Source organism: Myxocyprinus asiaticus, chromosome 29 (genome assembly GCF_019703515.2).
Source record: "Myxocyprinus asiaticus isolate MX2 ecotype Aquarium Trade chromosome 29, UBuf_Myxa_2, whole genome shotgun sequence".
Lineage (NCBI taxonomy): Eukaryota > Metazoa > Chordata > Actinopteri > Cypriniformes > Catostomidae > Myxocyprinus > Myxocyprinus asiaticus.
In genome coordinates this window covers 4,520,422-4,545,520 of record NC_059372.1, presented here as the reverse complement: position 1 = coordinate 4,545,520, position 25,099 = coordinate 4,520,422, and the positions used below count along the sequence as shown (strand labels likewise).

General features: G+C 41.7%; 1 protein-coding gene across 3 annotated transcripts in view; it reads left to right on the top strand.

The window, feature by feature from the left end:
* Positions 1–25,099, top strand: part of LOC127420295 (zinc finger protein 501-like) — a 379,903-nt gene that overhangs the window by 273,836 nt on the left and 80,968 nt on the right. Inside the window, exons 1-3 of one of the 3 annotated variants that reach the window (XM_051662471.1) lie at positions 20,689–20,732; positions 22,726–22,878; positions 22,975–23,446. The exons of 1 other annotated variant lie outside the window; for it this stretch is intronic. In XM_051662471.1, coding sequence (XP_051518431.1) covers positions 22,726–22,878; positions 22,975–23,446 — 625 coding nt within the window. In that variant the 5' untranslated portion in view covers positions 20,689–20,732. Of the gene's footprint in view, positions 1–20,688; positions 20,733–22,725; positions 22,879–22,974; positions 23,447–25,099 lie in introns of those variants that run through there. One more of the 3 variants, XM_051662470.1, reaches the window with a different exon arrangement.

Here is a 25,099-nt window from a genome sequence, read left to right as displayed (position 1 = left end):
CTAAAACGGTGAAGGTGAAATGTGCACACGGGGATATTCACAAGTATCCGGTAGTGACCCTGACGATTAAATTCCGGGGGAAAAAGCATAGAGTGGAGGCCGCGGTTAGTTCCCGCCTCACCCATCCGCTGATTTTGGGGACTGATTGGCCTGACTTTAGAGCTTTATTAAAGGGAATTTGCGCGGATGGGTCCTGTACGAAAATAGGGAGATGTGTGATGTGCGATGCTCTGGCAGGGGAGGCGGAGCCGGGGCCATCCTCGACAGCTCCACGTCATAATGATGAGAGAGGGGGAGAGGCCGCAGCCCCTCCCCTTCTCAGGGGATTCCCTGAGGGGGATTTCCCTTTGGAGCAGTCGCGAGACGAAACCCTCAAACACGCCTTTGACGTCAACGACTCCAGCCTGACATCGCCCTTTCATACCCCTATTTTGCAATTATAAATGAGCGGTTGTATCGAGTGACACAGGACACTCGGACCAAAGAGGATACAACCCAACTTTTGATTCCAAGGAGCCGTCGGGAAATGGTATTCCAGGCGGCTCATTATAATCCCATGGCAGGTCACTTAGGAGAAAGGAAGACACTGAACCGTCTAATAGCCCGTTTCTATTGGCCGGGCATTGGCGGCGATGTCCGCAGGTGGTGTGCGGCATGCTGCGAATGCCAGCTGGTTAACCCACCGGCCACCCCAAAAGCGCCATTGCGCCCTCTCCCTCTGATCGAGGTCCCTTTTGAGAGAATTGGAATGGACCTCGTCGGGCCATTAGAATGGTCAGCACACGGACATCGCTTTGTATTGGTCCTAGTGGACTATGCAACGTGATATCCGGAAGCAGTGCCTCTTCGCAACATCTCAGCACGCAGTGTTGCGGAGGCACTCTTCAAAATAATCTCCCGGGTGGGGATTCCGAAAGAAATCCTCACTGATCAGGGCACAACGTTTATGTCACGGACACTATGCGAACTGTATGAGTTGTTAAATATTAAATCGATTCGCACCAGGTGTACCATCTTCAAACGGATGGCCTGGTGGAACGATTTAATAAAACCCTCAAAAACATGATTCGTAAATTTGTGCACGATGATGCTAGAAACTGGGATAAATGGCTCGACCCCCTGTTATTTGCAGTACGAGAGGTCCCGCAAGCCTCCACTGGCTTCTCCCCATTCGAGCTGCTGTATGGGCGATGCCCACGCGGTGTGCTAGATGTATTGCGAGAGGCCTGGGAGGAGGGACCTTCAAACAGTAAAAATGAAATTCAGTACGTTCTTGATCTTAGAGCAAAACTCCACAATTTGGGGCAGCTAACACAGGAGAATTCGCTCCAAGCTCAAGATGTGCTAGATGTATTGCGAGAGGCCTGGGAGGAGGGACCTTCAAACAGTAAAAATGAAATTCAGTACGTTCTTGATCTTAGAGCAAAACTCCACACTTTGGGGCAGCTAACACAGGAGAATTCGCTCCAAGTTTCATGCTAGAATTTATCCCAGTTTCATGCTAGAAACTGGGATAAATGGCTCGACCCCCTGTTATTTGCAGTACGAGAGGTCCCGCAAGCCTCCACTGGCTTCTCCCCATTTGAGCTCCTGTATGGGCGATGCCCACGCGGTGTGCTAGATGTATTGCGAGAGGCCTGGGAGGAGGGACCTTCAAACAGTAAAAATGAAATTCAGTACGTTCTTGATCTTAGAGCAAAACTCCACACTTTGGGGCAGCTAACACAGGAGAATTCGCTCCAAGCTCAAGAACGACAGCGCCGACTGTATGACAGGGGAACTCAGCTAAGGGAATTTGCACCGGGAGATAAAGTGCTTGTATTACTTCCCACATCAAGCTCTAAATTACTCGCCAAGTGGCAAGGACCCTTTGAGGTCACACGACGAGTGGGAGATCTCGATTATGAGGTTAAACGAACCGATAGAGGGGGCGCACGTCAAATATACCACCTCAATCTCCTGAAATTGTGGAGGGAGGCGGTTCCCGTGACGTTGGCTACGGTAGTTCCCGAGAAGGCAGAGCTCGGACCGGAGGTGAGTTCAAAACATAATCAGTTCACCCCGGTCATTTGCGGAGACCACCTCTCACCGAGCCAACTCGCGGAGGTTGCTAGGTTGCAACAGGAGTTTGCAGATGTGTTCTCCCCTCTACCGGGACGTACAAACCTCATCCATCACCACATCGAGACCGAGCCGGGGGTCGTGGTACGTAGCCGCCCCTATCGACTACCCGAACACAAAAAGAAAATCGTTCGGGAAGAATTGGATGCGATGCTTGATATGGGGTTAATAGAAGAATCCCACAGTGATTGATCCAGCCCAGTTGTTCTAGTGCCTAAGAGCGACGGGTCTGTGCGATTCTGTGTGGATTATAGAAAAGTAGCGGTGTCTAAATTTGATGCGTACCCAATGCCTCGCGTTGATGAGTTGCTCGATCGGTTGGGCACTGCTCGTTTTTATTCGACATTGGATTTGATGAAGGGTTATTGGCAGATCCCCTTGACACCAATTTCCCGTGAGAAAACCACCTTCTCCACACCGTTTGGATTGCACCAATTTGTGACACTTCCGTTCGGTTTGTTTGGGGCCCCGGCTACGTTTCAGCGTCTCATGGACCGAATCCTCAGACCGCATTCAGCTTACGCCGCTGCCTATTTAGATGACATAATCATTTATAGCAATGATTGGCAGCGGCATATGCAACATCTGAGGGCGGTTCTGAGATCGCTGCGCTGAGCAGGACTCACAGCGAACCCAAAGAAGTGCGCGATTGGACGGGTGGAGGTACGGTATCTGGGGTTCCACTTGGGCCACAGGCAGGTGCGTCCCCAAATTGACAAGACAGTGGCGATTGCGACCTGTCCGAGACCCAAGACCAAAAAGGTGGTGAGACAGTTCCTGGGGCTGGCTGGCTATTATAGAAGGTTCGTACCTAATTATTCGGATGTCACCAGCCCGCTGACTGATCTCACTAAAAAGGGAGCTCCAGACCCGGTCCAGTGGACGGAGCAGTGTCAACAGACGTTCACGCAAGTTAAAGCCGCACTTTGCAGGGGGCCGCTTTTACATTCACCTGACTTCTCTCTCCCTTTTATTTTACAGACAGATGCTTCAGACAGGGGGCTGGGGGCCGTACTCTCGCAGGTGGTGGAGGGGGAGGAGCGCCCGATGCTGTACATTAGCCGTAAGCTCTCGTTAAGGGAAACTAAGTACAGCACCGTAGAAAAGGAGTGTCTTGCCATCAAGTGGGAGGTCCTCACTCTCCGATACTACCTGCTGGGGCGGGCCTTCACCCTCTGTTCCGATCACGCCCCACTCCAATGGCTCCACCGCATGAAAGATACCAATGCCCGGATCACCCGTTGGTATCTGGCTCTTCAGCCGTTTAAGTTCAAGGTGGTCCACAGACCGGGGGCACAGATGGCTGTCGCTGACTTCCTTTCCAGGAATGGGGGAGTGGTAGGCAGGCCGGATGCCGCCCCGGCCTGAGTCGGGCGGTGGGGATATGTGGCAGCGGGGGCGTGGTCAAGCATCTCTCCGGAGAGAGAGGAAGCGGTAAGGGCGCTTACACCTGAGTTAAATCATGTCTAACACCTGTCTCTAATTTCAGTGAGCACGGGGAGAGCGGCATAAATAGAGCCACACAGCAGTTAGAGGGGAGAGAGAGCCTGGGCATGGACTATGAAGCCAGAAGTTTTTATGATTACAAATTGGAGAGTTTATTTTTGTAAGCTAGTTTGTGGATGTTTTGAGACTGTGTTTTCCAACAACGTAAAGCCCTGAGAGTGTGTTTGTGCTGCACTGAGGAAAATAAAAAAAACGCCTACCTGAACCAGGAAATCTGCTTCTCGCCTCCTCCTTCCACTGAGAAGTGTTACAGTGTTGCTTCATTAGATAGAATGAAATTTCCTTCTGAGAAAGAGTAAGAAAAGGGAGAAAGTAATCATAAGCGAGTTAATTGATTTAAAAAAAGAGGGGATTATATTAGTAATAAGATGACAGGACTACAAGATAAGTGTTGTCACTATTTTCACTGTTGAAGAATAACTTAAATGTATTATTGTGAGATTCTAAAAGGAAAAAGAAGGAATAGCTGTAACAAGATTATAAACAGTGTGAAGGAGTGGAATGTCCTCCTCTGAATTCCTCCCATGCCCTACTCTCTCTATCTCTTTCTCTCAGTATAAGTTTTTGAAGTGTGCTAAAGGCACATCTCTGAATTGTTTTATTTTCTTTTGATTTTATTTTATTGCATATGAAAAATGATGTGATTTGACAATAATAAGAGTTAGATACAGTGATATGAAGGAGAGGTTCAAACAGCTTTCCTCATCATGATTAATGATTTTATATATTCAGAGGGCAATCTAAAGTTAAGGGTTATACTAAAGACAAGAGATTCAGTTGAAAGTTGATCTGACACAATGTAGGTTCAAAACAATCTAAAGACTATTATTGAATTAAGGTGTTTTTAAATTAAGCTTCCTAGAAGTTTGACAGAGGCTACCCTTTAATTTGTTTTGTTCTGATGTTAGTGCCCACCATGATACATGGTCTTTTATGACATTTGCTAAAGGAGCAGAAATACAATCTGAATGGAAATTAATAATTGGTAAATGAGTTCAATTTTATCATTGTTATTTTACTTTTAATTTGGACAATTTTAATAGATTGTTACATTTTGAATAATGCTTTGTGAATTTGACTATGTTTTGAATTGTCGTCATACTTAAGCAGTTGTAGATAGTTCCATTGGCTGTGACGGTTCTCAGGTGATACTCCCTGAAACAAAAGAAAATATCTGTTTACTGATAACAAATTATTAAGGATTGGCTAATAGGACTGAGCGGTATCGAGACCAGTGGCAAGAGGTGATGACCCAATGACGGTTAAGACTCTCCAATGGCAAGAATGGGGGGCAACCTAAGGCAGGGCATCACCGCCCTTGTTAGCCTGCCCAAGAATGGGTGAGATGGGTTTAAGGAAGTGGATGGATGCTTTTAGGTCGGAAGCATCAAAAGGGAGGTCTAGAAGAAACCTGCCTGAAAATTGTTGAGTTCCACTCAACCCAGCTGCATTTTAATAACCGCTTTACTAAAACAACTTATCACAGTGTTAAATGCCAAGCATTCTGTCACTGTGCCATCAGGGGATCATACCCTGTGTAGAAGATTATTTATATATTGGTTTTAGGGGTAAAGTTTTGAGAACCGTTGCAGACAAATCAGTGCCTGACTTATTAAAGCAGTATTACACAAACCTGGGAATGTTTGTATGATGAAGAATTAAGATTGAAAAATGATTGATTACTTTTTACTTATGCTTTTATTGAACTCATGTACATTTTAATATTAATGAAGAATGAAAAAACAAAACATGGTGGTGACTAAAGATTAACATTGTTTTTTGTTTTTGTTTTTTTTAAATAATTTAAATAGAATTCTTTAAGAAATTAGGTGCATGATTGGCTAAAATTAATATAATGATTAGAATAACAATCCTTTTGGAAGGAATAATATTCTGTTGAGTGATACCATTAGTAAAATCATTCTTGATCTGTGCAATAGTGAAGCAGATGACATTGATCAGTGTGAACGGTCCAATGCAATGACACCTACTCTTGATGGACAGAAATACCAGATCGGGAGGAAATTGATTCCTGTAATGAAGATATGTATGAGGAGATGAATAATGAGCCATACACTGGGTGTAAGTGCTAGCCTAACCTCTCCCCAAAGGGTGACCCTCTACGATGCGAAAAGTATCTGGGTTGAAGATATCTACACTACAAAAAAGAACTCTTAATATGATGATGAATATTTTGTTTTATGTTTGATATACTCTACATAACTGTGACAACCAAAGACAAGGCTGAACCAATTGCACGCTTATGCTTACAATATAACATGCTTATAGGTTTCATTTATTGAATGAAGGAATAATGAGAAAGAAACTTTCACTACATTCTTAATCAAACTTGGATGGAGACGTTTGATTCGGAAATCTCCACCAGAGTGCGGTTGCATAATCTGGTCATTGGTAATGAAGTTGTGTGACTTAACTCACTAGACAGCATAGCTGAGGAGACTGAATTATGAAACTGCACTCTGAGTAAGGACAGTGAAGGTGGGACTTATGTAAGTCCCAAAGGGGGGATATGTAGAGAATTTTTTATCAAGTTGAGTATAAATTAATCAAGTATAATGTTAATATAGCCATTTTATTCTACAATTATTTCTGATGGTCAAGCATGAATCTTAGTGTGTGTGTGGAGAAGCCTGTGTAGGAAAGGAATGTGCTCACATATAGTAAATGGCTCTCATGACTGCTCAGAAAATATATGTTGAGGTTCCTCCACAGGTGTCTCCTGTCCACTTCTTAAAATAAACGGACTGGAGTCAAAGATTAGGTTGATGGATAATGGTGACATGTATGGAATGTATTAGCCATGCCTTGGTAGATCATATATAAGTGGGAAGGAACCCATTTGCTGGAGTTGTTGTGCTGGGAACAACTCAGCTTTTTTATCTCTGATAATAAAGTCTATCTTCTGGCATCAAAACCCCAAGACTTCAAGAGTGATGTTTCACAGAGGTGGCAGAAGCCACTACAAATGCAACATGAATATCTGCTGTTCTATTATCTCCTTGCTTTGCTGTCCAAAAGTCAATGCAAATGAATTGGCTTGGTGGTGTGTATATATTTTTCAAGAGGGACATGGTCTTTTGGATCAGGGGTCTTCTGAACATGGAAGAGTGCTTTACTCACAGTACGGTCTTGCTCCTGCATAGACAAGAGTGTGCTCTTAGGGAGGGCCTTGGTCTGATCCTCTTTCATCAGCTGCTGGGTGGTAACTATACCAATCATCTGTCCCACACTACTTGAACAATGTGCATCAAAGACTGCAGCGATCTCCTGTGAGCTAAAAGCACCTTTTGTTATCTGATGGCACCTTGGCTAAATCAGCATTATAGTCCACAACCTGACAATCATGTTGGACAGTACTGTCTACGATTCAGTTAACTTAATTCAGCACAGATTGGTATGGCTGTGTTACAAGGCGATGGCTAACAGTGGACTGAATGAGTGCCTCCCTGCTTGGTGCATCCGCAACCACATTCTTGGAACCATACACATACTTCAAATCAAAGCTGATGGAGGCCAGCCTTGACACCCATTGTTGTTCACATGTGTCGAGTTTAGGCTTGGTGAGTATATAAGTTAATGGGTTATTATTCGTCCAGGCAGTAAAGTGATGGCCCTCTAACCAGTATTCGCGCAGTGATGACTCTTAAGTCATTACAGACATTACAGCTTCATTTTCTGTTATAGCAAAGGAACAAATGGTGGCGTAGTGGACTAAAGCACTGAACTGGTAAACAGAAGGTTGATGGTTCAATCCCCACAGTCACCACCATTGTGTACTTGAGCAAGGCACTTAACTCCAAGTTGCTCCAGGGGGACTGTCCCTGTTATAAGGGCACTGTAAGTTGCTTTGGATAAAAGCATCTGCTAAATGTGAACATTTATTTGAATTGAAAACTTGATTTATCATTCAAAACTATTACAAATAAATATAGCCTACTGTTGATTACAAAATGAATAGAAATTATAAAGATGAATATTCTCCCCAAGTTTATTTTCCTTTTTCAAAATCTACCAGTCAGTATATCAAAAAGTATTTTTAGACAATGGAATAAATTTCTTTGTAAATATATATGGGATAATAGGAAACCTAGAATTAGTCTTAAAAGGCTTGGAAGACTAGAATTCCAAAATTTAATAAATTATTATAAAGCTGCCCAAATTCAACCTATATTGATTTGGATGAACGAAGAATCTAAAGTGAAATGGAGGAAGATGGAAATTTATCAAATGGGGGAAACTATTAGTATATCCCTGTGTACTCAATCTACACCACGCTATCCTTCAGGTAGAACTACTATTTCGATCACTAAAGATAGCTTCACTAATATTCTTCCAGACCTATCTCATACACTCAGTAAGCCCCAAAGCCTAGAAGAACTTGATGAAATAACAGAAAATATAAATACAGTCTTCTCTAGCACTCTCAATAGTGTCACCCCCCTTTGATTAAAGAAAATTAAAGAAAAAAACCCTGCACCATGGTACAATGATCACACTCATGCTCACAAAAGAGCAGCCCGGAAAATGGAGTGAAAGTGGAAGAATACAAAATTAGAGGTATTTTGCGGTGCATGGAATGATAGTGTCTGTAGCTACAGACAGGCATTAAAAGCTGCCAGGTCAGCATATTTTAGCAAACTCATAGAAAATAACCACAACAATCCTAGGTGTTTATTCAGTACTGTGGCTAAACTGGTTAGGAATAAAGCCTCAACTGAACCAGATATTCCATCGCAGCACAAGAGTAATGACTTCATGAATTTCTTTACTGATAAAATTGAAATAATCAGAAATAAAATTGGAATTATGCAATCATCTGTCACAGTAACTCAGAAAACAGTGTCTCATAATTTTCCTCATGTGCAACTTCAATCCTTCGCTGTAATAGGTCATGAAGAGCTAACAAAACTTATCGAAACATCAAAAGCCACAACATGTATATTAGATCCAATACCAACTAAGCTCTTAAAAGAGGTAGTCCCTGTAATCTCAGAACCTCTTCTTAATATTATTAACTCCTTGCTATACTTAGGACATGTCCCAAGAATCTTTAAAATGGCAGTTATCAAACCACTTATTAAGAAGCCACAACTTGGTCCTGGAGAACTGGCTAATTATAGACCGATTTCAAATCTCCCGTTTATGTCGAAAATACTAGAAAAGGTAGTATCCTCCCAACTATGTTCATTTCTACAGAGAAATAGTATATATGAACAATTTCTGTCAGGATTTAGGCCCCATCACAGTACAGAGACTGCACTTATCAGTTACAAATGACTTGCTCTTATCATCTGATCACAGCTGCATTTCACTTCTAGTGCTTTTAGGTCTTAGTGCTGCATTCGACATGATAGATCATGACATTCTCTTGAATAGGCTAGAGAATTATGTTGGCATTTGTGGACTTGCATTAGCATGGTTTAGGTCCTATTTAGCAGACCACTACCATTTTGTCTATGTAAATGAGGAATTGTCAAACCAAACAAAAGTAAAGTATGGAGTGCCACAGGGATCAGTTTTAGGGCCTCTGCTTTTCTCCTTGTATATGCTTCCCCTGGGAGATATTATCAGGAATCGTGGAATAAGTTTCCACTGTTATGCCGATGATACCCAACTTTATATTTCTTCAAAACCTGATGAAATTTCATAATTCTCCAAATTTGCAGAGTGTATCAATGAAATAAATGATTTGATGGCCAGAAATTTCCTTCTACTCAATTCCGACAAAACAGAGGAACTATATATTGGACCAAAAACCTCGAAAAACAAGCCGCTAAAATATAATTTGACTCTCGATGTATGTACTGTTACATTGCCTTCAACAGCAAAGAAATTAGGTGTCATATTTGATACCAATCTGTCCTCTGAAAATCAAATTACCAATGTTTGTAGAATAGCATTCTTCCACCTAAGAAATATTGCTAAATTATGACACATGCTCTCTGTTGAAAAATAATTCATGCGTTTATGACCTCAAGACTAGATTATTATAACGATTTACTGGGAGGATGTCCAGCAAGATCAATAAATAAACTTCAATTGGTTCAAAATGCAGCAGCCAGAGTGCCCATTTTATCGTTGTTACATTGGCTACCTGTTACATTTCATATTAATTTAAAAATTCTGTTAACTACATACAAAGCTTTGAATGGTCTAGCTCTGCAGTACTTAATTGACCTTCTACCACGCTATATTCCATCATGTTCATTACGATCGCAAAATTCTGGCCTGTTAATAGTTCCTAGAATATCAAAATCCACAAAAGGAGGTGGATCCTTTTCATATTTGGCTCCTAAACTATGGAACAGTCTCCCTAACACTGTTTGAGATGCAGACACACTCACTCAGTTTAAGTCTAGACTAAAGACTCATCTATTTAGCCAGGCATACACCTAATTTATCCTTCAACTCACAATTAAGCTGCTTTAGTTAGGTCTGCCGCAACCAGAAACCAGAAACATTGATCATGATCTATAGCTCTGCAATAAATTGAATGGCATCTATGCTAATATTATTCTATTTGTTTCCATGTATCAACCTCGGGACTCCTATCCTGAGGTCACCAGAACCTTCATGTTGGACTCCACTGCTACGTGTCTCTGAGTGATGACGACTAATAGCATCCGTTGCCAGCCAAACATTACTTCAGTCTATTAAGATGGACTTCAGAGGATGAACTGATGCCAACTCCAACCATAAGACATGGGATACATCATATGCCATTGCGTGAACCTTGGACTTAGGATAGACCTCACCGAAATCACCGGCCGGTTGAACTGCAATGCACCTCACTGATCTCTGCCTGCATCACATTGGTCTAATGATGGACTACACTCTTATAATGGAATACAGACTATCAATTAATTGAAAACATAACCCTTCATCAGCCAACTAACCAGGACGATGCATCTATGTGAACTTCTGCAGTTAAAGATTTCTTCTAAAGCCATTTTCCTCATGGTAGACGCACTCATCGACTCCAGCTCGGCAGGGAACTTCATCTCCAGGAAGCTCTGCCGGAAGCTCTGCCTCTGCCCAGTCACTTGTTCCTCATCGCTCCCAATCCACTCAGTAGTGGGACAACCACTAGGCAAAGGTCTCATCACCAAACTGAACCTGTTACACTGCAGGTGGATGCCTGTCATTTTGAGAGCATCCCTTTTCTCATTCTTGATGGTTCTAAGGCAAATATCATCCTCGGCAGACACTGGCTGGTCTGACATTCACCCGTGGTTTCCTGGACATCAGGAAAAATCTGCTTATGGGGAGATCAATGTTTCTACGGATGCCTGTCACTTCCTCTTCTTTGCTCCTGTGTATGAGTCATTCAGGGATATTTTCAGCCCTCAAAATGCCACTCAGCTGCCACCGCACTGAACCTGGGACTGCGGCATCGATCTGCAACCCGGCACTCCTCTGCCCCGCGGCCGCATTTTCTTGATGCCCGAACAGAAGGCAATGGAGGAGTACATCGATGTGACGCTCAGTTAAGGATACATATGCCCCTCAACATCACCTGCTGAATCCAGTTTCTTTTTTGTGGCAAGGAAGGATAGAGATTTGAGACCTTGCATCGATTACCGTGCTCTGAACGAAATTATTGTCAAATACTGGTATTCACTTCCCCTGGTTCCCACGGCACTGGAGACGCTGAGAGGAGCATCGATGTTCACCAAACTAGATTTAAGAAGTGCATATAATCTCATTCGAATCCACAGAGGAGACAAATGGAAGATTGCTTTCGTGACACCTACAGGCCACTATGAATATCGGGTGATGCCGTACAGATTGGCCAACCCCCTTCAGTGTTTCAGGGATTTATGAATGGCATCTTCCGTGAGTATCTTCACTGATTTGTGCTCATTTATATCAATAATATCTTCATATTCTCCAATAACCTGACTGAACACATCCAACACATAAAATTAGTCCTCCAATGACTTTGTGATCATCAGTTGTTCCTTAAACTGAGAAGTGTGCTTACCATCAACCATCTGTGCAGTTTCTGGGTAACATCATCAGTCCCAAGGGCATGCAAATGGGCCAGAGGAAGATTCAGGCAGTTCATTCGTGGCCACAACCCACTACTGTTAAAGAACTCCAATGCTTCTTGGGCTTCTCGAATTTCTATCGTTGATTCATCAGAAACTTCAGTTCCATTGTTGCTCCATTAGCTTCGCTCCTCCGAATCCTCCAAAGCCTTCCAAACCCTCAAAGAGGCATTCACAATGGCTCCAATCATTTAACATCCCAATCCTGAGCTCCCGTTTGGAGGTCAATGCCTCCATCACTGGGGTTGGTTCAGTACTATCACAACGGTAAAGCACTCCCTCCAGGCTCCATCCATGCGCCTTCTTTTCCAGAAAACTTTCACCCTCTGAACAAAATTATGATATCAGCAACCGTGAGCTTCTTTCCATCAAACTGGTGTTGGAGGAGTGGCGACACTGGCTCGAGGGGTCCCGTTATCCATTTCAAGTCATCACAGACCATCGAAACCTAGAACACCTCTGCGATGCCAAAAGATTGAACCCTCGCCAGGCCCGGTGGGCCCTTTTTTTACACATTTTTCATTCACTGTCACCTACCATCCTGGGTCCAAAAACACCACAGCCAATGCTCTCTCCTGACTCTGAACAATCCATATGCACTCCATACAGGAGAGTGAGAGGGTCTGGGACAGTGCCCACATCCATCTTCGATGAGCTGTCTGCAAACAGAAGAGCCAGGCTGATGCTCGGCAATCAGCAACACCCCAGTACCAGCCCGGGCAGAAGGTCTGGCTCTCCACCCGAGATATTCAACTCGGCAGAATGAGGCGGGCTACATATCCACCCATAACCTACTCTCATTGGCTCATTCATCTTTCATAGACATACATGATAGGAAATGTTGTCATCGTTGCCAGTGTTATCATTGTTTGAGGGAAATTTAATAGTTGAGCCAAACAATTTGATTATAGTGCTTACTTGTATGTGATATGCAATCCTAAATTTCATGGATTTTATCCTACGTTAAAAGTGAGGAACACATCGGGATTTAAAGGCTGAAACTGACATGAAAATGTTCTTAAAGAAATGCCAACTGAGCAGCATGTATGAAGCATGTGTTTTTTGTGCTCATGCACCGTTAGTACAGTGTAAACTGTAGATTATATATGCCTCATGCAATATGCCTTATTTTCTGCTGTAACAGACTATTAATTACCTGCCGTTGGTTTCTGTGTGCATGTCAGATAGAAAGAAATTTTTAGACTGATGAGATAATGGAGCAAGGAGGAAAGTTTAATGGGGCAAAGTTAACAATCCTTTTTTTTGGGGGGGGGGGGGGGGGGATTTTTTTCCCCTTTTTCACTCAATTTTTGGAATGCCCAATTCCCAATGCACTTTTATGTCCTCGTGGTCATGTAGTGATTCGCCTCAATCCGGGTGGCGGAGGACGAATCCCAGCTGCCTCTGTGTCTGGGACCGCCAACCTGCACATCTTATCACTTGGCTTGTTGAGCACGTTGCCACGGAGCCATAGCACGTGTGGAGGCTTCATGCCATCCACCGCGGCATCCACACGCCCCACCGAGAACGAACCACATTACAGCGACCACAAGGAGGTTACCCCATGTGATTCTATCCTCCCTAGCAACCCGGCCAATTTGGTTGCTTAGGAGACCTGGCTGGAGTCACTCAGCACGCCCTGGGATTTGAACTAATGAACTAGCGTACTCCAGGGGTGGTAGCCAGCGTCTTTTACCACTGAGCTACCCAGGCCCCCAACATTGTTTACAATCCTTCAAAGAAATTAATATGAATCAATACGAGCGAAAGCACCACAACTATCTCAAGAATGGAATAACAATTTTCATCAATTAATCAGCCTCTTGTTTACTATTGTTGAGGGCATAAATTAAAATGACTAAATTCCTAAAATACAGCGAAATAGATCGAGCAGATAAGGACGGCATTCATAAAGCAAACTTGGTCAATGAATGAATCTATTATTAATTATGCAAAATAATCACTCATCATGATAAGCTGTTATGGCTGAAACTGGGAGAGTAAAAGTGCATGCATAACTGCTCACGTTTTGTTTTTTTGTTTTTTTGAGAATTGCCAATTGCATAAAAGCATATGCCTTATGAATCAGAATCAGCTTTATTGCCAAGAATGCTTACACATACAAGGAATTTGTCTTGGTGACAGGAGCTTCCAGTGCACAACAATACAAAACAGCAACAAGACATAGATAATAATAAAAAATAATAAAATATTGAATAATAATAATAATAATAATAATAATAATAATAATAAAACAAAAATTTAATAAAAATTGAATAGAAAATAAAACATGTAGAGAATACACAACTATATATATATATATATATATATATATATATATATATATATATACACACACACATACATATACACATACACACATACATACATATATACATACATACATACACACATACATACAGTATATACACATATACACACACAGACACACACATACATATACACATACGTAGTGCAAATCTAAATACAAATCTGTTATATACAGTGCAAGGGAATGTAATGGCAGAAGAGGTTGGATGTGTTGGATAAATATAAAAAGACTAAACTGTGAATTGCACATAATTATTGCTTAATGGGGCAGTTTAAACTGTTCATGAGATGGATAGCCTGAGGGAAAAAACTGTTCTTGTGCCTGATGGTTCTGGTGCTCAGAGCTCTGAAGCATTGGCCAGAAGGCAACAATTCAAAAAGGTAGTGGGCAGGGTGAGTGGGGTCCAGAGTGATTTTTCCAGCCTTTTCCTTTACTCTGGAAGTGTATAGTTCTTGAATGAATGAATGAACGAACAAACAACAAGTGTATTTGTATTCTGTCCTCAAATATTACGATATTTGAAAACACATTTATATTAAGAATCATTACGTCTTTAAAACTTTTATGAGAATTAGAATGTAATTTACAGTTAATTTACAGAAGATGGTGCTGTTGGTTTTCATGACCCATATGTTGGGTGCATTTGCATCAGAACTAATAACAACTCAACTCAACTCAATTTTATTTATAGAGCACTTTCAAAAACCACACTGGGTACCAAAGTGCTGTACATGGAGATACAAAAAATGTAATAAATAATATCACATACATATAGCTTAAGAATACAACAAGCATTTAAAACCGACAAAGACAAGATAAGAGAACTTGACACAGTACAATTTATAATGCAATACATTTTTTAAGGCCCCCTGGAAAGACACTAGAGACGGAGATGATTTCATGGCCAACGGAAGCTCGTTCCAAAGTCTAGAGTCTGCCACCGCAAAAGCTCTATCACCTTGAGTTTTAAGGTGAGATCGAGGAACCGACAGACACAGCTGATCACCAGAGCGTAGAGACCTTGAAGGTTGATGCAAACTTATTAAATCAGAGATGTACTCTGGTTGACAATTGATGATTTGAAATGATCCAAGATGGCGGTGGATGTAGCACGCAGCGGCCGCTCCCCATCCAAAATGGTGCTATTTTTTGTTTCTTAGCCCGACTTTTATGGCACATGGACATCGGAGCAACCGGTGTTTGTGTTTACCATCGCCAGACACTGCTCAAATACAAGAATCATGCAACAACCAAGCTGCATGATGATCTGCAGGAGAAACTACGCGACCTCGGCTTGCTGCGGAGGCCAGGCCTCCAGTCCTCGCCTGATGCTGGTGGCCGGGGGAGGGGATGTCGTAAGCAGTGTGCGAGGAAGCGGAAACGCGGCAAGAGGGCGGGGGTCCATGCTAGGCTAAAAACAAACCCTAGACGGCTGACTCTCCCATCTATCCTGCTCTCAAATGTTTGCTCCCTGGACAATAAACTGGACTACATCCGACTCCAGCAGACTACGCGGCATGAGTTTAGAGACTGCTGTGTCTTTGTTTTCACAGAGACGTGGCTCCTAATGCTAAGGAAGCGCTCTGTGAACTGTATGGGGCTATTAGCGAACTGTAGAATGCTCACCCTGACGGACTGTTTATTGTCGCCGGAGATTTCAACCATGCGAATCTCAAGACAGTGCTCCCTAAATTCCATCAGTATGTGGACTTTGCAACAAGAGGGGCGAACACGCTGGATCTTGTTTACACAAACATCCCAGGCGCATACGGGGCGGAGACCCGCCCCCACCTCGGCTACTCAGACCACATCTCTGTTATGCTAATCCCAGCATACAGACCACTCGTCAGGCGCACAAAACCGCTTCTGAAGCAGGTGAAAACCTGGCCAGCAGGAGCCATCTCTGCTCTTCAGGACTGTTTTGAGTATACTGACTGGCATATGTTCAGGGAGGCTGCAACATATGTTGACTCTACCAACTTGGAGAAATACACAGCATCAGTGACCAGCTACATCAGCAAGTGCATTGATGATGTCATTTTCTCCAAGACCATCACCACATGCTCCAACCAGAAGCCGTGGATGACTGCGGAGGTGCATGCACTGCTGAGGACCCGGGACTCTGCCTTCAGAGCAGGCAACAAGGCGGCCCTAAGAACAGCGAGGGCCAAACTGTCCCGGGCCATCAGAGAGGCAAAGCGTGCACACGCCCAGAGAACCCACAGTTACTTCCAGGACAGTGGCGACACACGGCGCATGTGGCAGGGCATCCAGGCCATCACCAACTACAGTGGCAATGATGCCTCCCTTCCAGATGCGCTGAACGACTTCTACACTTGGTTTGAGGCGCAGAACGATGTGGCGGCGAGGAAGACCACCCCTCTTCCCAACGACCAGGTGCTATGTCTTACCATGGCTCATGTGAGGAAAACTCTATGTAGAGTCAACCCACGGAAGGCTGCTGGACCAGACAACATTCCTGGCACAGTGCTCAGAGGATGTGCAGACCAGCTGGCGGATGTTCTTACCAACATCTTCAACATCTCTCTGAGCAGCGCCATCATTCCAACGTGCTTCAAGGCCACCACCATCGTCCCCGTGCCAAAGAAGTCTTCAGTGTCCTGCCTCAATGACTACCGTCGCACTCACACCCATCATCATGAAGTGCTTCGAGAGGCTTGTCATGAGGCACATCAAGACCCAGCTGCCCCCTCACTAGACCCACTGCTGTTCACTTTGCTGACTCACGACCATGCAGCAATGCACAGCTCAACCCACATCATCAAGTTCACCGATGACACGACCGTGGTGGGTCTCATCAGCAATAAAGATGAGTCAGCATACAGAGAGGAAGTGCAGCGGCTGACGGACTGGTGCAGAGCCAACAACCTGTCTCTGAATGTGGACAAAACAAAAGAGATGGTTGTTGACTTCAGGAGAGCACAGAGTGACCACTCTCCACTGAACATCGACGGCTCCTCTGTGGAGATCGTCAAGAGCACCAAATTCCTTGGTGTTCACCTGGTGGAGAACCTCACCTGGTCCCTCAACACAAGCTCCATTACCAAGAAAGCCCAGCAGCGTCTCTACTTTCTTCGAAGGCTGAGAAAAGCACATCTCCCACCCCCCATCCTCACCACATTCTATAGAGGGACTATTGAGAGCATCCTGAGCAGCTGCATCACTGCCTGGTTTGGGACTTGCACCGTTTCGGACCGCAAAGCCCTGCTGAGGATAGTGAGGACAGCTGAGAAGATCATCGGGGTCTCTCTTCCCTCCATTAAAGACATTTACACCACACGCTGCATCCGCAAAGCAACCAGCATTGTGGATGACCCCACACACCCCTCACACAAACTCTTCACCCTCCTGCCGTCTGGCAAGAGGTACCGAAGCATTTGGGCCCTCATGGCCAGACTGTGTAACAGCTTCTTCCCCCAAGCCATCAGACTCCTCAATACTCAGAGACTGGACTGACACACACACACCTGTACACCATCCAACTTTTGCACATGTCCAGAGTTGCACTTAATTCATTGTCACTTTATACCTGGCTGCTACCTCAATAACTGCTATGTCCATAGAACACTATTTCATAGTATGTTATGTTTACATTCGGCATTTTTAGAAAGTGTCATCTTTTTGCATTACTCAGATTAGAAATGTGTACTGGTCGGTGCTGCACTGTCTCTCACTGTCTCTTATTGTGCCTATTGTCCTGCTTCCTTTTTAGTAATTTTTGTACCGTCCTGTACTTTTTGCACACGTTGGCACATGCACTTTATGTAGGAATGTGTAGGTCTTATTCAGTCTGTGTAGTCTCCTGTGGTTCTGTGTTTGTCCTATGTTGTTTTATGTAGCACCATGGTCCTGGAGGAACGTTGTCTCATTCCACTGTGTACTGTACTAATGGTATATGGTTGAACGACAATAAAAAAACACTTGAACTTGGTGCTAGACCATGGAGAGCCTTAAATACATATAGCAACACTTTGTACTGGATTCTGTATTGGATCGGTAACCAATGTAGGGAAATCAATACTGGGGTAATATGGTCTCTTTTTCTGGTTCCAGTTAAAAGCCTAGCAGCTGAATTCTGGACCAACTGCAAGCGAAAGAGAGAGGCCTGACTCACACCCAGATACAAAGCATTACAATAGTCCAGATGAGAAGACAGAAAGGTATGCACAACCTTCTCCAAATCATCAAAATGGAGGATGGACTTCAACTTTGCTATAGATCTAAGATGGAAAAAGCTATTTTTAACAACTGCATTTATTTGCCGATCAAACTTGAGCTCAGTGTCAAAAATAACACCCAGATTTTTCACTTAGGAAAGTTTTTTCCCTGGAAGCAATGACAAGTTGCCACCTAAATTTACCCCACATCCCCTTTGACCAAAAAGAATAAACTCTGACTTATCCTTGTTTAATTGGAGAAAGTTGTTTGCCAACCAACACTTCACATCGGCCATGCATTTATATAGAGACTCAAAAGAGGGTTGCTTCCCATGTTTAATAGGAAAGTAAAGTTGAGAGTCATCAGCATACAGATGGTAGTGTATGCCATGCTCATCAAAGATCTTTCCTGATGAAAGCATGTAAAGGGAGAATAAAACAGGTCCCAAGATGGAGCCCTGAGGAACCCCACACGTTAAAGGAACAACTGATGAGGAACAGTTCTCTAAACAGACTGAAAATTTTCTACCATTGAGATATGAAGAGACCCAATCCAAGGCTAACCCCTGAATACCAACATGGTCTCTTAGGCGATTTATAAGTATGTAATGATCTAACGTATCGAAAGCAGCACTAAGATCCAGCAGCAAAAGAGCAACAGGACTACCAGAATCAACACCAAATAAAATATAATTTCAAACTCTCAACAGAGCCGATTCTGTACTATGACTGGCTCTGAAACCTGACTGAAATTTATTGAGCAAATTATTGCTAGCTAAAAAATCATTTAATTGTGCAAGCACCGTCTTCTCTAATATTTATAACATAAAGAATAATTTTGATATAGGTCGAAAGCTGTTCATATCAGATGAATCAAGATTTGCTTTCTTAAGAAGAGGCTGAATAACAGCATACTAGAAGCAGCTGGGAACAGTACCAGTGGTCAGGCTACTGTTGACAATCGATAACACGCTTGGACCAATTGAGTCCACCACCTCCTTAAACAAAGTGGATGGAATAACATCACATGAAGAACCAGTAGGCTTCATATGTGCAATTATGTGTTTGAGTTGAGACAGGGACACAGGTACAAAACAGGTCAACAGATTTTGCGGAACAGAATAGGTAACAGGATCATTACTAACAGGTAAGATCCGTGAGCGTATACCAGCAATTTTAACAGTAACATTTTTTAAAAACTGTTCACATGTGTCCACTGAAGGGGAGATGGAGGTAAGGGCAACTGGATGAAGAAATTATGTAATGGTACAAAAAAAACTTTAGAATTATGACAGTTCTATGAAATGATATTAGAAAAATAGCTTGATCTGGCTAATTTAACTGCTCTTTGAAATTTATTCAAACAGTCTCTCAAAATCTCATAGGAAACTTGTAATTTATCTTTGAGCCTCTTTCGCTCAGCCTTCCTGCACTCCTGCCTAAGAGCACAGGTATGACTATTCAACCAGGGCTGAGCCTTGACTTTTTTCTGACTGTTATCTGAGCAAGGAATAATAGCAGATAAAAAGTCAGAGAACTCATTTATAAAATCTTTGTGATATGATGGAGGTCTGTAGATGAGAGCACATAACACAGATTTAAATGAGTTTAGCATAATCAACTGAGCTTCAAACGTACAAAACGCCTCAGTAGACAGAAGCCTGCATTTAAACTTGTTTTTAAAAATAACTGCAAGGTCCCCACCCCTACCGACTGCCCTAGGGGAGCTAAAGTAGCTACAGTCGGGAGGTGAAAGTTTGGAAAGAGGAACAGTGCAATAACAATTGTGTGTGTGTCATATATATTAAAATGTTTATATTACAACAATTCTAATACACTTTTTTTCATTTTCACTATATGGTGATATTAAACAAATTACATATTTTATTGTTAATTTAATTCATTTCTCTAACCATGCATTATAATGAAGGCTTTGTGAAATTGCAACTTTTTGAATTACAGATTTGAATGAAAGCAGACACTTCAACACATTTGTTCATCATTTCATTTGACTCAATCCTGCTAAATTTGTTTGAAATGACATGTGAGGTACAACACAAAGTCGTATCACTTATGAGATATAGCTCTAAAATCAAAATTATTTGCTAATTAATTTAAACACTGACTATGACTGCATTAACATTAGAGTTGAGTCTTCGCCAGAGTATGATTAGTCATTTTCCCTCCGCTCATGTTTTCAACAAGACTAAAACAACAACATGCTGCATGAGTCCAACTACATCTGTTTGCAAAGAACTGTGAGGTAAAACACAATTTCATATGTTATGAGCCACAGCACTATAATCAAAATTATAGGAATGAACTAATTTAAAACGCATTTCCTATCATGTACACCTAGAAAAGATGACCGAGCCGATGAGAGTTAGTTATGGGCGGAGCGACACATGTAGCCCCGCCCAGTTCTGCAAGCTGCAGCCAGCGATACTTGAGCGCGTGCACACTCCAGTCCAGTAGGAGACGCAAAAGCGCCATTAAACACAAGAAGAAGAGAAGAATTTGTCTGTAAGTGTTTGAATGTGTTTAACTTCATTTGTGAGTTTATGTTTGTGTTTTTCTGTCTTTGGCGTTTTAATGATCGTAATAGAAGATTATTATCGTCGTTTGTGGCGGTTTTGTGACTCTTTAAAATATTCAGTTTCAGGAGAAACAAACAAAAAACTTCGGAGCCTCTTCAGGGGGAATTTGTTTTCTGAAATAGTTTTACTTTCCCTCGCAATAAATTTACCATGATTTTACTACAGTAACCATATTTTAACCATGATATTCGTAGTGAAACTATAATACTACAGGAAAACGAATACTGTGATTTAAAAAACATAATTTTGTGATTATTATGGATTTACTACAATAACTATAGTTTAACTATGATTACTGTGGTAGTTTAACCATTGTATTTGTAATTAAACTAAAGTAATCACAAGATTAACCTTGGATAATCTATATTAAAACATGGTTTTGGTCCCAAAGAAACTAAAACAAACATGGCCCACCTCAGTCATGTTTACTACAATATTACTATAGTAAAACCATGTTTCAGACCAAAAAACAAAAACATTACACTGTCATGGTAACTACTATAGTAAAGCCGTGATTTTTCTATTGTATGTTTTTATTTTACTATAGATTTATCATGGTTAATCTTGTGGTAACTATGGTTTTACTTCAAATACCATGATTAAACTACTACAGTAACCACAGTTAAACTATGGTATTTGTGGTCAAACCATAATAACACAAAATTAACCACAGTTTTCATTTTCATTTATTATTAGTCTATGGTGTCACTTTGAATATCAGTGTTAAAATATGGATACTGTAGTAAAATCATGGTACATTTATTGCGAGGTAACAAAACTTGATCAATGTCAGGCCAGAGAGAGGGTGAAAAATGTTTTAATGCAATAAACGTTATCGGTGGACCAGATGGAAGATAATAAAACTATATTAAAAAGAGCATTTCATGAACGCTTTAACATAATTAAAAAATGTATTTTAAAATTGTGCCGTTTTAAAACAAAGTTCCAATGTATTAAAATATAGAGTTTGTCAATAATCTAGTTTCCATTCACTTTTCACGCTGTTTCTGTTATTGACAGTGAAAATGTGTAAAAAAAAAAAAATGTTTGCGAAATTTGCCGTCCTCTGCCTGTTTCCTTTCAAATGGCCTTTTAGTGATCAAAATGGTTTGCATGATGACGTCATGCTTAAAAAAACACTTTGTCACATAAGTTTCGGTTTATTTTAACGCAGTTAATGGCATCAACCAAACAACCATTTTTGATATATAATGAAAAAAGCTTATTTTGGTAATTGTTGCAATGCCTTTAATAAATTCAAATATAAAATTGAACTTTTGAAACAATCTGTATTTACATTAGTCCTACACAAGAGTACTAGAAAATGGTGTAGAAAAAACAGCTCCCAAAGTCACTGAAATGTAACAATAAAACCCAAAATGAGTTTTCCCAAATGCATCCACACTCCAGTCCAGTAGGAGACAGAAAAGCCCCGTTAAACACAAGAAGATGAAAGAGCTAATTTCAGTACGTGTTCAGTGTGTTTAACTTGATTTGTTGGATTTGTATTTGTTTTGATGTGTATTTTTCTGTGCATGTTAATTTTTAATGATCGTAAAATAATCTTATTATCGCCGTATGTTGCGGTTCTGTGACGGACACTTTAAAATATTCAGTTTCAGGAGAAACAAGCAGAAATGTGAGAATATTATGTTTAATTTCTGATAAATGAGCTCATTAAATTCATCAGCTGATTGTAAATTAGTTAAATGAATGCGAGTATATGTTAAAGCCTGTTATAATATCTGGTAATATTCCTGCTGTCAGGAAAATGAAACCAAACTCCAAGCACACATTTATATTTATAGGCTACCATATCAGAAACAAAGTTATTTAACAGAGCTGTTTATAATCCTATAATAATCTTTTTAAGTTTGATGAATGTCAGTCCATTATAATGATGATATATTTGTGTTCAGATGTTCATCATGAGAGAGCAGGTGGATGTGATCTGCAGTAAATCTGATCTGTCCATGCTGGATATTGATGATTTCATCACAGAAATCTCTCAGCTGAAGAAAGAGGTGACGTCACTGAAGATAAAACTGAAGGAGAGAGATGACAGGTTACAGGTTAAACATTCATTTCATCCTTAAAGTTGAGATTGTAAGCTTTCAAATGATGTGATATGCTGAACGGTACAGATGTGATTGTGTTGTGTTTGTCAGGAGCTGGAAAAGGTTTCTTGTCAATCTTCAGTGTGTGTGACTGATGGGACCTCCACAGAATGTCAGGATTCAGTGTGGAGTGGCAGAGATCAGTCCACACCACAGCGACTGCTGGACAAACTCTCTGAACAGAGATCCAGAGACACACAGGACTCACAGCTCACTTTACTCTGTTCTACTGATGGTAATCAGGGTGATCAATCCTCCACAGAGTCTCTGACTTCTGTCTGTAACACTGGAGAACAGCAAATGCTGCAGATACCAGTGAAGATTGAAGTGAAGCAGGAGGAGATAAAAGAAGAGGAACAACAGAGTAATGAATATGATTATCAAACCTCCACTGAGTCTCTGACTTCTGTCTGTAACGCTGGAGAACAGCAGATGCTGCAGACACCAGTGAAGATCGAAGTGAAGCAGGAGGAGATAAAAGAAGAGGAACAACAGGGAGATGAAGATTATTATATTTCTTCAGGTATGTTTCTTCCTTAAATGATTTACATATTCATGTCAATCGACCATCATTTTACAAGTCGTTTTATCACTCAAAACAGTTCCTTACTGTTTTTAAGTGCTCACTTTAAAAAGGTGCATGTACTGTACTGGTTTTTTACCAGCGGCACTGCACGTTTTTGGATCTATGATGTGCACTTGCCATTCAACTGCAAATAATAAAGCACACTTTATAATTTTATTTCGTTGTCCTGTGTTGGTTGGATTTCTAGCCCAGTGGTTCTCAACTGGTTTTGCTTCTAAACCCAGATTTTAAAATGGACAAAGTAGCGACCCACCATAGTAAATAACATACTCTGTGTTTAAAGGGTCATGAAACACTAAACTACATTTACTGAGATGTTAACAGATAAGTACAATGATGAGCCAAAACATTATGACCATTCACAGTTGAAGCAAATAACGTTAATCATTTCCCAACAAAGCCACATGTCAAGGTCTGGGTAGATTAGATGGTAAGCGAACAATCAGTTCTCATTGTCAACTTTTGAATGCAGGAGAAATAGGCAGGAATAAAGACCTGAGCGACTTTGACAAGGGCCAAATTGTTATAGCCAAACAACTGGGTCAGAGCATCTCTGAAATGGCAAGGCTTGTGGGGTGCTCCCGGTCAGCAGTGGTGAGTACCTACCGACAGTGGTCCGAGGAGGGACAAACCACAAACCGGCGACAGGGTGTTGGGCAGCCAAGGCTCATTGATGCGTGAGGGCAATGAAGGCTATCCCATCTGGTCTGAACCGAAAGAAGGTCTACTGTGGCAAAAGTCACAGAAAATTTTAATGATGGATACAGGAGGAATGTGTCACAACACACAGTGCATTGCACCCTGCTGTGTATGGGGCTGCGTAGCCGCAGACCGGTCAGAGTGCCCATGATGACCCCTGTCCACCATCAGTAGCGCCTACAATGGGCACCCAAGCTATGGAACTGGACCTTGAAGCAGTGGAAGAAGCTCGCCTGGTCCGATGAGTCCCATTTTCTTTTCCATCACGTGGACGACCTTGTACGTGTCCGCCATTTACCTGGAGAAGTGATGGCAACAGGATGCACTGTGGGAAGATGACAAGCCAGTGGAGTGAGTGTGATTCTCTGGGCAATATTCTGCTGGGAAACCATGTGGACGTCAGTTTGACAAGTGCCACCTACCTCAAGTTAAGTAATTTTTATTTGTATAGTGCCTTTCACAACACACATTGTTTCAAAGCAGCTTTACAGAAAATCATGCATTAACAGAAAATGAAACTGTAATATCTATAATGTCTTAAGAGTCATCATTGTGTAGTTTGATAAAATACGATTGTGAATTGTGTTTAAAAATAAGTAATTAAATAATAATTGTATTTATAACTCCAGTGAGCAAGCCGAAGGCGACTGTGGCAAGGAACACAAAACTCCATAGATGTTGGTTAATGGAGAAAAATAACCTTGGGAGAGATCAGGCTCACTGTGGGGCCAGTTCCCCTCTGACTAACATCATGAATATAATGCCAATATTACGTATGTATAGTGCAAGTCATGGTTTAAAATTACGAAACTAAGTAAGATTAATGACTACTGTCTTGAAGTCCATCCTGGATTAACTGCAGAAGATCACATAGATGCATTGTCCTTTGTT